This window comes from Podarcis vaucheri, assembly GCF_965113315.1.
Source record: "Podarcis vaucheri genome assembly, chromosome: 2".
In the NCBI taxonomy this organism is placed as follows: Eukaryota; Metazoa; Chordata; class Lepidosauria; order Squamata; family Lacertidae; genus Podarcis; species Podarcis vaucheri.
Window position 1 is genome coordinate 113,981,775 of NC_138760.1, and position 14,187 is coordinate 113,995,961.

General features: G+C 44.2%; 1 protein-coding gene across 1 annotated transcript; it reads right to left on the bottom strand.

Moving 5' to 3' along the window:
• Nucleotides 1–1,808: 1,808 nt before the first annotated feature.
• Nucleotides 1,809–2,759, bottom strand: LOC309527509 (olfactory receptor 2G6-like; the record flags this gene model as incomplete). Its single annotated transcript, XM_082214335.1, has 1 exon — nt 1,809–2,759. The coding sequence occupies one exon, from the start codon at nt 2,757–2,759 to the stop codon at nt 1,809–1,811; it is 951 nt and encodes a 316-aa protein (XP_082070461.1).
• Nucleotides 2,760–14,187: the final 11,428 nt, after the last annotated feature.

Sequence of the window (14,187 nt, forward strand, 5' to 3'; positions counted from 1 at the left end):
ACGGATTGTTTTTGGGCATCACGAAAAGATATTTCTAAACATATTTAGCAAGGGAAAAAACCGAGGATAAAATATAAAAATTAATAGATGCAAAAGAAAGAGGAGGTTTTTCCCTGCTAGATCTGAGATTATATTATGAAGCACCCTGTCTTTGTTGGTTGAAGGAATGGATGATGTTAGAAAATTCACATATTTTAAGACTTAGAAAGTCATGATAATATTTTTGGCTGGCACACTTATTTATGGTACAAAAAGGTGAATGTTCATAAAGGATTTACAAACCATATACAGTGGTGCCTCGCAAGACGAAAAGAATCCGTTCTGTGATTCTCTTCGTCTAGCGGTTTTTTTGTCTTGCGAAGCAAGCCCATTGATGGATTAGCAGATTAGCGCTATTAGCGGCTTTTAGCGGCTTATCTGCTGATCGGATCAGCTGATAAGCGGCTTAGCGGCTTAGAAAAAGGGGGGAAGGGGAAAAAACCCAGCAGGAACTCGCAAGATATTGTTGTCTTGCGAAGCAAGCCCATAGGAAATTTGTTTTGCGAAGCACCTCCAAAATGGAAAACTCTTTCGTCTAGCGAGTTTTCCGTCTTGTGAGGCATTCGTCTTGCGGGGCACCACTGTAATTAGGAAAAAATTGTATACAGTGTGGGATAGTTACAAGAATTTATTAGAAGTAAGAACACCATTATGGCTTTCACTGCTGGAAGCTATAGCAGTAAGGAAAAAGAACATGACAGAAGGGTGGACAACTTATAGAAATTTATAAAAACAAGAGGGAGGAGAGTATAAATTAAAAGAATTTAAGGAATTATCTGGGAAATTAACAACATGGTTACAATATCATCATTTGAATGAAGTGTTTAATAAAGTTTGGATATGAGGCTTTGGGGAACAAATATCACAACTGGCGAGAGACCTGCTGGAATGTAATGTAAAAGTGTTGTCTAAAATGTATAAAATATTATTGGAATGGGAGACAAAGTATGAGCAAATAAAATCTTCAATGATACACTGGGCAATAGATATCAGTCATAATATAGATATGGAAGCATGAGAACGATTGTGGAATTTGAATGTAAAATCTACAGCGTGTTATGGTTTAAGAGAAAATTATATGAAAATGATATATCATTGGTATCTAACACCAAGAAAATTGGCAAAATCTAAATCAAACAAATGTTGGAAACATAAAGACCATATGTGGTAGTCTTGTAGTAAGGTTAAAGCTTACTGGAAAATGATTTATAATAAATTGAAAATAATGTTCAAAATAACATTTATAATTTTTTAAAATAAAAAATTCTTTTGGGAATTATAGGGACACAACTACCAAAATTGTATACAAATTAATTTATGTATGCTACTACAGCAGCAAGAATGTTACTTGCGCCAAAATGGAAAGAAGTAGAAGTCCCAGGAAAGGAAGAATGGACACAAAAACTTATGAAATATGCAGAAATGGCGAAACTTACTGGAAAAATAAGAAATCAAGATAACAAACTCTTTATAAAAGAATGCAAATGGTTTATTGAATAATTACAGACAACTTGTAAACAGATAAAAATATTAGCAGGATTACTGTAATAATCTGCAGTTTTATAAGACTATATATTCACAGTAGATAATTAAATGAGCAAATTAAATGAATTTGGATATGCAGAAATGAAAAAAAATAAGGAACCGCAGAAAGAGGGGGAAGGAAGTCAAATTTTGAAATGTTAAATGGATTCTAAAATTAATCAAATGTATCAATTTAAAAAGTATAAATAAAAAACCTTTTTTTAAAAAGTTGGCAGCCATTCGACTCAAGTTGTTGATTTCCTCATTAGTCTTCCAAGAGCTTTGTGCATCTCTTTGTTCCTCAGAGTGTAGATCAGTGGATTGAGGGTAGTGGTACCAAATGTATAAAAGAGCGACATCATCTTGCCATTCTCCAAGGAGTAGCTGGATGGAGGCTGGACGTAAGTGCAAATGGCTGACCCGTAAAAGAGCGACACCACAATCAAGTGGGAAGCACAGGTGCTGAAGGCCTTCTGCCTGCCTTTGGCTGAGCGGATCCTTAACACAGCAGCTGTTATGTAGCTGTAAGAGGTTATAATGACACTCAGTGGTAACAGAAGATAAACCACACTGGAAGAAAGGAGCTCAGCCTCATTGAACGTGGTGTCAACACAGGCCAATTTGATTAAGGCTGGCACCTCACAGAAAAAAGTGTCTATTTGGTTATATCCACACCGTGGAAGCTGAACAGTCAACACTGTCTGCACTAGTGAATTACTGAAGCCACAAAGCCAGGCAAAGGCAGCCATTTTGAAACATACAGAGCGACTCATAATGGCGGTGTAGCGCAGCGGATGGCAGATGGCAGCATATCGGTCATAGGCCATGACAGGCAAAAGAACACATTCTGTGGAGCCCAGAGCAAGGGAGATGTACAACTCAGCCACACAGCCACCATAGGAGATGGACTTGTTTTTCTTCCAGAAGCTCACCAGCATTCGTGGTCCGAGGCTGGTTGTGTAACACAAGTCAAGGAAGGAGAGGTTGCTGAGGAAGAAATACATGGGGGTGTGGAGATGGGGGTCCAGCCACGACACCACAATGATGGTCGTGTTTCCCAACAGGGTCATCACGTAACAGATCAGGATAATGGCAAAGAGCAGCATCTCCAAGCGTGGGCGGTCAGCCACTCCCAGTAAGATGAATTCTCCTTCATAGGTCTGATTACCTTCTTCCCACAATGATTTCCTGTACATTGCCTATACTGTCAAAGAAGAATGATGAATAGCAGATGGTTAAGAAATGGAAAGGGATGCGGGTGGCGCTGTGGGTTAAACCACAGAGCCCAGGACTTGCCAATCAGAAGGTCGGCAGTTCAAATCCCCATGACGAGGTGAGCTCCTGTTGCTTGGTCCCTGCTCCTGCCAACCTAGCAGTTCGAAAGCACGAAGTGCAAGTAGATAAATAGGTACCGCTCCGGCGGGAAGGTTTCCATGCGCTGCTCTGGTTTACCAGAAACTGCTTAGTCATGAAGGCCTCATGACCCGGAAGCTGTACGCCGGCTCCCTCGGCCAATAAAGCGAGATGAGTGCCACAACCCCAGAGTTGTCCGCAACTGGACCTAACAGTCGGAGGTCCCTTTACCTTTATCTGTACGGAAAGGGTGGTAATTAGCAGCATCCATCCGCTGTCAGAAGGAATTAGTGTAGGCATCCCCAACCTGCAGCCCTCCAGATGTTTTGGGCTACAACTCCCTTGATCCCTAGTTAACAGGACCAGTGATCAGGGATGGTGGGAATTGTAGTCCAAAACATCTGGAGGGCCGAAGGTTGGGGATGCCTGAATTAGTAGGTCAGAGGGCTGGAGGGAGGCCATTTTTGTGATTCTTCCCCAAGTGCCTCCTCTGGAAGGTCCTTCAACCCATCCCTGCTTATGGTCTGAGGACTCATAAGAAAATAAAAAGAGCCTGGTTGGATCAAGACAAAGGTCCATTGTTTTCTTACAGAGCCAACAGGGTGCCAAAGGGAAGCTAGGATGTAGGACCTGAGCACATCAGGTCTCTCCCCTGCTGTGGTTTCTAGCAGTCATGAACTATCCCTCATTCTCCTCGCCTTTCTGAGCATGAAATAATCATTAAAATATGTCATTGAGCTAGGAAAATAAATTAGGGGAGACTTAGCAGTTATAAACACTGACAACTGGGAAACACAGGCCTGCGAGCGCTCCAGTTGGAGAACAGCCTTTACCAAAGGTGTCATGGGCTTTGAAGACATTCGAACTCAGGATGCAAGGGAGAAACATGCTAAGAGGAAGGCACGCTTGGCAAATCCACACCGTGATAAACTCCTGCCCGGAAACCAATGTCCCCACTGTGGAAGGACGTGTGGGTCCAGAATTGGCCTCCACAGTCACTTATGGACTCATTGTTAGAACTGTGTTTATGGAAGACACTCTTACTCGGCTACGAGTGATCGCCAAAGAAGACAGTGGGGTAGATGGGGTTTAAAACGAGCAAAGCTCCCGGTGCCCCCCCCCCGGTTCGAAGCTCCCACAGAATCAATGAAGGAAAGTTACAGGTAGGTAGCCGTGTTGGTCTGCCGTGGTCAAAACAAAATTTAAAAATTCCTTCCCGTAGCACCTTAGAGACCAACTAAGTTAGACCAACTAACCCTATGCCAAAGGATAAATAGACATAAATCTTATATCAGGAATCACAAGACAGAGAAACCAGTAGGAGAACACTTCAATCTCCCAGGACATTCTATACAAGATCTCAAAGTAACTGTCTTATTAGAAAAGAATTTCAGAAATAGGCTGGAAAGAGAAGTTCTTCCATTCTTGAGCAAGGTGATTGAGCGAGTGGTTGCTGAACAACTCCAGGCACGCCTGGAAGAAGCAGACCATTTGGATCTCTTCCAGTCGGGATTCAGGCCTCATCATGGGACTGAAACTGCCTTGGTTGCACTGGTCGATGATCTCCGGCGGGCTAGGGACAAAGGTGAGAGCTGTTTCCTAGTTCTGCTGGATCTCTCAGCGGCTTTTGACACCATCAACCATAACATCCTTCTGGACTGCCTAGAGGGGCTGGGAGCTGGGGGCACTGTTAGGCAATGGTTCCACTCCTTCCTCCTGGGCCGTGTTCAGAAAGTGATTGTGGGGGATGAGTGTTCAGCCCCCTGGGCTCTCACTTGTGGGGTGCCTCAGGGTTCTGTCTTCTCCTCATGCTTTTCAACATCTATATTCTGCCGCTGGGAGAGATCATCAGGGGGTTTGGGCTGGGTGTTCATCAGTATGCGGATGATACCCAGCTCTACCTCTCTTTCAAGTCAGAACCAGTGAAGGCGGTGAAGGTCCTGTGTGAGTGTCTGGAGGCAGTTGGAGGATGGATGGCGGCTAACAGATTGAGGTTGAATCCTGACAAGACAGAAGTACTGTTTTGGGGGGACAGGAGGCGGGCAGGTGTGGGGGACTCCCTGGTCCTGAATGGGGTAACTGTGCCCCTGAAGGACCAGGTGTGCAGCTTGGGAGTCATTCTGGACTCGCAGCTGTCCATGGAGGCACAAGTCAATTCTGTGTCCCGGGCAGCTGTTTATCAGCTCCATCTGGTATGCAGGCTGAGACCCTACCTGCCCGCAGACTGTCTCGCCAGAGTGGGACATGCTCTGGTTATCTCTCGCTTGGACTACTGCAATGCGCTCTATGTGGGGCTACCTTTGAAGGTGACCCGGAAACTACAACTAATCCAAAATGCGGCAACTAGACTGGTGACTGGGAGCGGCCACCAAGACCATATAACACCGGTCTTGAGAGATCTACACTGGCTCCCAGTACGTTTCCGAGCACAATTCAAAGTGTTGGTGCTGACCTTTAAAGCCCTAAATAGCCTCGGTCCAGTATACCTGAAGGTGCGTCTCCACCTCCATCGTTCTGCCCGGACACTGAGGTCAAGCGCCGAGGGACTTCTGGCGGTTCCCTCACTGCGAGAAGCCAAATTACAGGGAACCAGGCAGAGGGCCTTCTCGGTAGTGGCACCCGTCCTCTGGAATGCCCTCCCACCAGATGTCAAAGAGAAAAATAACTACCAAACTTTTAGAAGGCATCTAAAGGCAGCCCTGTTTAGGGAAGCTTTTAATGTTTAATAGATTATTGTATTTTAGTGTTTTGTTGGAAGCCGCCCAGAGTGGCTGGGGAAACCCAGCCAGATGGGCGGGGTATAAATAATAAATTATTATTATTATTATTATTATTATTATTATTATTATTATTATTATTATTTGCTGAATTGCAACTTATTACCAAACTTAAAACCATGGAGAGACCTTGTCTGAATAGAGACATTGGATTCTTATCTCATTATACATGATAAAGCTATTTTTAGCCATCTCACTCCTTGCTTTTTCTTGTAAGATCATTGCAGTCGTTAACAGACGTCAATAGGTTTACCACACCTATCAGCCAATCACTCATTCCCACCCCCACCCTCTCACTATATATAAGGGTCTGGTGACTTCTCTTTCAGTGTATCTGAAGAAGTGTGCATGCACACGAAAGCTCATATCAATAACTAACTTTGTTAGTCTCTAAGGTGCTACTGGATGGCGGACAGCACTCTACTAATGTGAGCCCGTTGATTCTATCTGGAAGGAATTTTTTTTTAATTTTGTTTCAATGAAGGAAAGGTTAATTAAGCCTTGGGAGGAGGGAGGAAGCAACTGCACGCAGCCCTTGTTATACACCCACCGCCTATACGCTCCTCTTTCTTATAGATATAAAGCTTCAGCCACTGTTGCGATACAGCTAGCACAAGGGAAAGGGAAAAGTACCCGTTTTGTCCCACGCGAGAGTAAAGGCTGGGAGCTGGGAGGTAGGGGAGGCAAAAGGTGGCAGACGCCAAAAGGCTCGGTAACCAAACTCCGAACAAAAGTAAAAGCGCTCTATGAGCAAAGCGCTCCATGAGGTAAAGCACCCAGCTCTCGCGCGCCCTTCTCTCAGCAAAGTGGGTTTTTTTTGGGGGGGGGGGATCGGAATTAAGCTACCGTAAGCTGCAAACAACGCGGAAGAGGAGGGAAGGAAACCTCAGGACAAACCGCAGGACAAAAGGCAAAGCGCCCAGAAACCTTTCTCACCTGGGACTCCGTTTTGGCTTGGATAGACTTTGGTCGTCCAGAGGCGAGGGGTGAAGAGCTTTGGCAGAAGAGGCTTCACAGAAGATAGACAGAAAGCCAAGCATGGAGAAGCCGACAGATGTGGAGAGGTAGAAAGAGGCAGGCGAATAGATAGATAAAGATGGATATGGGGTGTTTGGGAAGAAAGGCTGACTAGATAATGCAATGAGAGAGATCCAATGGGCAGGCAATAAGATCAGGAGAAAGGGAGCAGGAGAAAGATGAAGATAGGTCCAGCTACAGCAGTTAGCTTCAAAGTTTAAAGAAAAGGGAGAAGGTGGACATTTCATCTCCTCCCAACTCCTGCCCTGATGAGCTTGCTTATTTCACCCCAGCATCTTTGCTATTCTGGTTCAGCATTGCATCCCAACTACATGTACCAAGAGTCGTCCCACAGCTTAAGCCTACTTCTTAAGAGCGGGGGCTGGGAGAGATACTCTGTTTTATGGGCTTCTTAGTGAAGGAGGAAGGGACACCTCTAGCAGCTAGGGGAAATTGCATGGACATTGCTTCAATGTCACAGAGCCCCAGGGAATCAGAACTCAAGCTGAATAACTAGGGATGAACTACATATTACACAGAAGTAATGAAGCCCTAGAGGCCAATTGTGAGCATCCTCAGGAGAGGTGACTATCACTGGCATTGTTTATTCATTTGCAGAAGCATTCCTAATTATTCTAACTATTATTGTGCCCAATGAGTTTCAAGTTCAGCAGATATGTTTGTTTGTTTGTTTTGGCTCTCTTTATGGACTTGCTCTTGGAGGTTGAGTTTTGTTTGGCAGTTGTGCTTTAATGATGAACATACTGTTAGGAGTTTTGGGGGAAGCATCAGTCTGGATGATAACCTGGGTCCCTTCCAAAACCTTTGATCATGTATCTGTGAGGTACAATGGGTAAGGAGTAACCTGCCAAACCCATTCCTTTGTCAAGGTGATGGCTTTGGCTTGCTAAGTACTATGATTTAGCATATCGAAAGAAGTTGCTCTGTGCCTTAGGAACAAATGGGTTGCCTTCCTGTTGTTACCTCACCTGTGTGGTACATAGAAGAACAATGTCCTGAGTTGTGTAAACTGGAGAGAGAGACATGTTTTGCTCTGTGTGTTGAACTTTGGGGTTCCTCTTGAAACTAAATGGGGAAGCAAGATCTAGTGGGATGTTAGTGCTGTGAGCTCCTCCATCCTGTGCTCAGGTTATATATGTGTGTAAATAAAACCATATATTCTAAAGATACCAGTCTCTGCTGACCTTCAACTGGAGATCTCGGTAAAGGCAGGAACCACTGGAATCTTTCACCGCTCAAAGACTGTGCATAACATTGCATATATAAGGACATAAGAAGAGTTTTCTGGATCATGGCAATGACCAGCACAGCATCCTTCTCTCACAGTGGCCATCCAGACAGGTTATTGTTTATCTTTGTGATCCCACCTTCAATGCTGTTTATACCTGCAAATATTTGGGGTAGACATGCTGTTTTGTTTCTGTGCATGTCATATTTCAGTGCATGCCATGTAGCTTCCTGCTGAAATCTTGTAACTTTTTAGACCGTATACCTTCCAGTTTAATTTCTGTTTTTGTTGTGTGGTGTAGTGGGTAAGAGCAGTGAACTCGTAATCTGGGGAACCGGGTACGCGTCTCCGCTCCTCCACATGCAGCTGCTGGGTGACCTTGGGCCAGTCAAACTTCTCTTTGCCAAGAATGTTATTTTTGTTTCAATCATTGCAAATTTTGGACAAAATGGACTGTTTTAAGAAGTGGCAGAGAGACATTTCTAGATTTGTCTGGCAGGGCAAGAAGCCCAGAATAAAATTTAAAATATTAACTGATGCAAAGGACAGAGGTGGATTTGCCCTGCCAGACCTTAAACTTTACTATGAGTCAGCAGCATTTTGCTGGCTGAAAGAATGGCTGCTTCTTGAGAACACAGACATTTTGGATCTAGAAGGTTTTAACAATGTTTTTTGGTGGCATGCATATTTGTGGTATGACAAGGTTAAAGCACATAAAGCATTTAAAAACCATATTGTCAGAAGAGCATTGTTTAATGTCTGGATAAGATATAAAGACTTACTTGAAAATAAAACCCCAAGGTGGTTATCACCAATGGGGGCGAAGGCTCAGAAAAAACTTAATATGGAGGTCAAATGGCCAAAATATTGGGAAATTTTGGAACAAGAAGAAGAAGAAGAAGAAGAAGAAGAAGAGTTTGGATTTGATATCCCGCCTTTCACTCCCCTTCAGGAGTCTCAAAGCGGCTAACATTCTCCTTTCCCTTCCTCCCCCACAACAAACACTCTGTGAGGTGAGTGGGGCTGAGAGACTTCACAGAAGTGTGACTGGCCCAAGGTCACCCAGCAGCTGCATGCGGAGGAGCGGAGACACGAACCCGGTTTCCCAGATTACGTGACTACTGCTCTTAACCACTACACCACACTGGCTCTCAAGGAGACAAATTGAAATTGCAGAGTTTTGAGAAATTAAAAGATAAAGTGCGAGACTGGCTTCACTACTATCAGATAATGGAGGCATATAACTTGGATAAGAAAATTGGCTTCCAGGTGGAAAAATCAAAATTAGAAACAGAACTGTTAGAACCTAGAACTAAGATTTTGTCAAAGATGTATAACTTGCTATTGAAATGGAATTCTTAGGATGAAACGGTGAAATCTGCTATGATTAAATGGGCACAAGATGTTGGACATAACATTATGTTTGCTGACTGGGAACAGTTGTGGACCACAGGTATGAAATTTACGGCATGTAATGCCCTAAGAGAGAATATTATGAAAATGATATACAGGTGGTACATGACACCAGTCAAGCTTGCAAAAATCTATCATTTGCCCAATAATAAATGTTGGAAATGTAAAGAAACTGAAGGTACATTCTTTCACCTTTGGTGGACGTGCCCAAGGATTAAGGCTTTCTGGGAGATGATTTATAATGAAATGAAAAAGGTATTTAAATATACCTTCCTGAAGAAACCAGAGGCCTTTCTCCTGGGCATGGTCAGCCAATTGGTGCCAAAGAAGGACAGAACTTTCTTTATGTATGCCACAACAGCAGCAAGAATACTTATCGCAAAGTACTGGAAGACACAAGATCTACCCACTCTGGAAGAATGGCAGATGAAGGTGATGGACTATATGGAACTGGCAGAAATGACTGGCAGAATCCGAGACCAGGGAGAAGAGTCGGTGGAAGAAGATTGGAAAAAGTTTAAAGATTATTTACAGAAACACTGTAAAATTAATGAATGTTAGAATGATGTTGGATAGAAACTAAGTGGTCTTTTGCTGTAATGCTTTAAGGGAATATGAGAAAATGGTTATTAACAGGTAAAAAACAACAACTAATGTTATAATATTTAAAAATTGAAGATTAAGATGAATGAAGAGGGGAGGGATTTGCTGAATTAACAATTGGAACTGGAATACAGAAAAGGAAGGCGTGAGGAGGTCTGGGAAACAAGCAAATGAAAAATATGTGATAGAAAGATTGAACCGTTTTTTAACTATTTTTATTTTGTATTTTTCTTTTTTCTTTTTTCTTTTTATTCTGTATTTTTTTTGAAAATCTTAATAAATATCTTATAAAAAACAAACAAACAAACAAACTTCTCTGAAGTCTCTCAGCCCCACTCACCTCACAGAGTGTTTCTTGTGGGGAGGCAAAAGGTGGCGGACACCAAAAGGCTTGGTAACCAAATGCCAAACAAAAGTAAAAATAAAATAAAATAAGGGGGGGGAGTAATGCATAGAAATTTAACTCAGGAAGAAGGAAAATGCAGCGGTAAATGGGGGTGGGGGAGGGGGAGGATCCAGGGAGGGAGGAAAGCAAAGCGCTCTATGAGGTAAAGCACCCAGCTCTCACACGCCCTTCTCTCAGCAAAGTTTAAGGGGGGGGGGATCGGAATTAAGCAAAGTCTGCAGGCACAGCCAATCAGGCTTCTGGAGGAGGTGAATCCGGAACCTGATTGGGCTACAGAAGCAGCCCGGAATTAGCCAATCACGCGGGGCCCATTGTGTAAATAATGTATATATAGAGCTAGACATTTTGGGGAAAGTTTCATTCATTGCTACTATGAGCTAATTAAAGAGCATGAAATTCCCACACGACTCCGAGTATATTTCACACACCATACATTTAAATCACTATAATACCACAGCGGATGGCACTGTGGTCTATACAACAGAGCCTACGGCTTGCAGATCAGAAGGTTGGTGGTTCGAATCCCCACAACAGGGTGAGCTCCCGTTGCTCGGCCCCCTGCTTCTGCCAACCTAGCAGTTCAAAAGCCCGTCAAAGTGCAAGTAGATAAATAGGTACTGCTCCGGCAGGAAGGTGTTTCCGTGCCCTGCTCTGGCTTGCCAGAAGCGGCTTAGTCATGCTGGCCACATGACCTGGAAGCTGTACGCCGACTCCCTTGGCCAATAAAGCCTGATGAGCGTCACAACCCCAGAGTTGTCCGTGACTGGACCTAACAGTCAGGGGTGTCATCTTCGCCTTTGAGCCAGTGCCACCGACTGGGCTCAACCACTTCAGCCCCGACTGGCCCAGGTGAGCTGGGGTAGCACTTCCAGAGACGTTCCTCTGCAGGAACAGGTCCAAGTGCTGTGGACTCACAACTCAGAGCTGTGAGCACCGAACTCACTTCCAGAAAACAGCAGAGTACAGCAGAGCATAAATCACTCGGACGACAGCGCTGAAGAATATCTTCTTTTATTCACTAGCAGCTACTGTACTATACAAACTATATACAAATGGAGACGCTGGACTGCACTGAGTGTTACAGCTGCTTTCTGCAGCGACCTTATCTACACAGAGATAACACTCAGTCTCCCCCTTTGAAGTGAGGCTGGAGCGGAATAAGTACTGGAGCACAATCTACCCCTCCTCTCTCGAAAATCAGCAGATTCTTGCAATGGGAGGGGTGAAATCTCCTCAAGGGGTCCCTTTACCTTTAATGCCACTTTAAACAGCACTGGCTTCCCCAAAGAATGCTGGGCTCGGTAGCTTAAGTAGGGTTGCCATATTTCAACACCGCCCCCTTTTCTTGCCAAATCTTTAAAAAAAACGAAAATTGCCAAAATCTACACTACCAACGTGGGCTGCCGCACATCCGGATTTTCCCAGACATTTCAGCGATTTTCCGCCCAGACGCTGTTTATAAGGGCTGAATACTGACAGTGTCCAGGAAATTTCGGACATATGGCAAACCTAAGTTTATGGTGCTGAAAGTTATTAGAAGACCCCTGTTCTCCTCACAAAGCTACAGTTTCCTACAGAATCAGACAGCATTTTAAAAAATTAGTAATCTACTGTATGCGCCTGCCAACCTAGCAGTTCGAAAGCACCCCCGGGTGCAAGTAGATAAATAGGTACCGCTTACCAGCGGGAAGGTAAACGGCGTTCCGTGTGCTGCGCTGGCTCGCCAGATGCAGCTTTGTCACGCTGGCCATGTGACCCGGAAGTGTCTCCGGACAGCGCTGGCCCCCGGCCTCTTAAGTGAGATGGGCGCACAACCTCAGAGTCTGTCAAGACTGGCCCGTACGGGCAGGGGTACCTTTACCTTTACCTTTTAATCTACTGTATAGACCACAGGAGCAAATCAGATCCACTTTCCCCTTCCCAAAAGCAGCAGCTCAAAGCACCTTATGAACTATGAAAACAAGCATTAAAAATAACAGAAAACATTATGATTATGATTATGATTATGATTATTTCTACCCCGCCCATATGGCTGGATTGCCACCAGTAGTCACCAGTAGTCACCAAACCAAAAACAAACAAGATGAATTTTAACAGGGAGAAATGTAAAGTATTGCACTTGGGCAAAAAAAATGAGAGGCACAAATACAAGATGGGTGACACCTGGCTTGAGAGCAGTACATGTGAAAAGGATCTAGGAGTCTTGGTTGACCACAAACTTGACATGAGCCAACAGTGTGACGTGGCAGCTAAAAAAGCCAATGCAATTCTGGGCTGCATCAATAGGAGTATAGCATCTAGATCAAGGGAAGTAATAGTGCCACTGTATTCTGCTCTGGTCAGACCACACCTGGAGTACTGTGTCCAGTTCTGGGCACCACAATTCAAGAGGGACACTGACAAACTGGAACGTGTCCAGAGGAGGGCAACCAAAATGGTCAAAGGCCTGGAAACGATGCCTTATGAGGAACGGCTAAGGGAGCTGGGCATGTTTAGCCTGGAGAAGAGGAGGTTAAGGGGTGATATGATAGCCATGTTCAAATATATAAAAGGATGTCACATAGAGGAGGGAGAAAGGTTGTTTTCTGCTGCTCCAGAGAAGCGGACACGGAGCAATGGATCCAAACTACAAGAAAGAAGATTCCACCTAAACATTAGGAAGAACTTCCTGACAGTAAGAGCTGTTTGACAGTGGAATTTGCTGCCAAGGAGTGTGGTGGAGTCTCCTACTTTGGAGGTCTTTAAGCAGAGGCTTGACAACCATATGTCAGGAGTGCTCTGATGGTGTTTCCTGCTTGGCAGGGGGTTGGACTCGATGGCCCTTGTGGTCTCTTCCAACTCTATGATTCTATGATTCTATGATCAAGGAAGAAGAACATAAAGGGTCCAAACGAAGAATAAACTAACAGTTACCGTAATAACTTTGCTGAACTTGAAACACAAGTTCCACAACTTGGGCACAATTATAGCAGTTTGAAGTACTTCTGCAAATGACGAAAGAACTCTGACAAAAGTCGCCTTCCCTGAGGATGTCATGCGAGTGGCAGCTGGCCTTTGAGACTGCATGTCTTAATAGGGAGCCTGCTTCTAATTGTTCAGCTTGAAGTTTGATTCCCTGAGGCTCCGTGATGTGCAGGAAACTTCCTTGCATTATAGTTGGGGTGCTGGGGTGAGGTAGACAAGCTGGAGTTGTGGGGAGAGAGAAGATCCAGATCTCCCTTTTATTTAATCTTTGAGGCTCTACAGCTATTTTCCCAACCTTTCTGATAGTCTATATTAGTATCTGTTTCCATTCTCCTGATCTTACTCTCTCCCTTTCCCACCACAAACACACACACAAAGAATGGATGCTTCCTTCCATCTAACTTCTAACTGCATTCAACTCCTTTCTCTCACCTCTTTTTTCTATCACAAGTAAACACATTGACATTTAATTCATTATAGTCTACAATCCTTGGACTCTTTGCTGGGAACATAGCATTAACTTTCTTCACATTCCACATCTATCATCTATCTGTCTGTCTGTCTGTATACCTGCCTGCCTGCCTCTTTGTACCTCTCCACACCTGTCTGCTTCTCTTTGCTTGACTTTCTCCTTCCATGCTGCCAGCCTCTCCCTCAAGCCAACTTCTGCCACAGCCTGTGATCTCTGGTCATAGCTTCCGGACCATAAAAGCCTATCCAGAGTGCATCTGTTGATGGGAGCGAAGCCCCGAGACAAGCTGACAGCTCTGGTTTCCTACAAGTAGCAGGACAAATACGGATTCATCTCTGGAATAGAAGCAAAAGTTGTATCCTTAGTCATC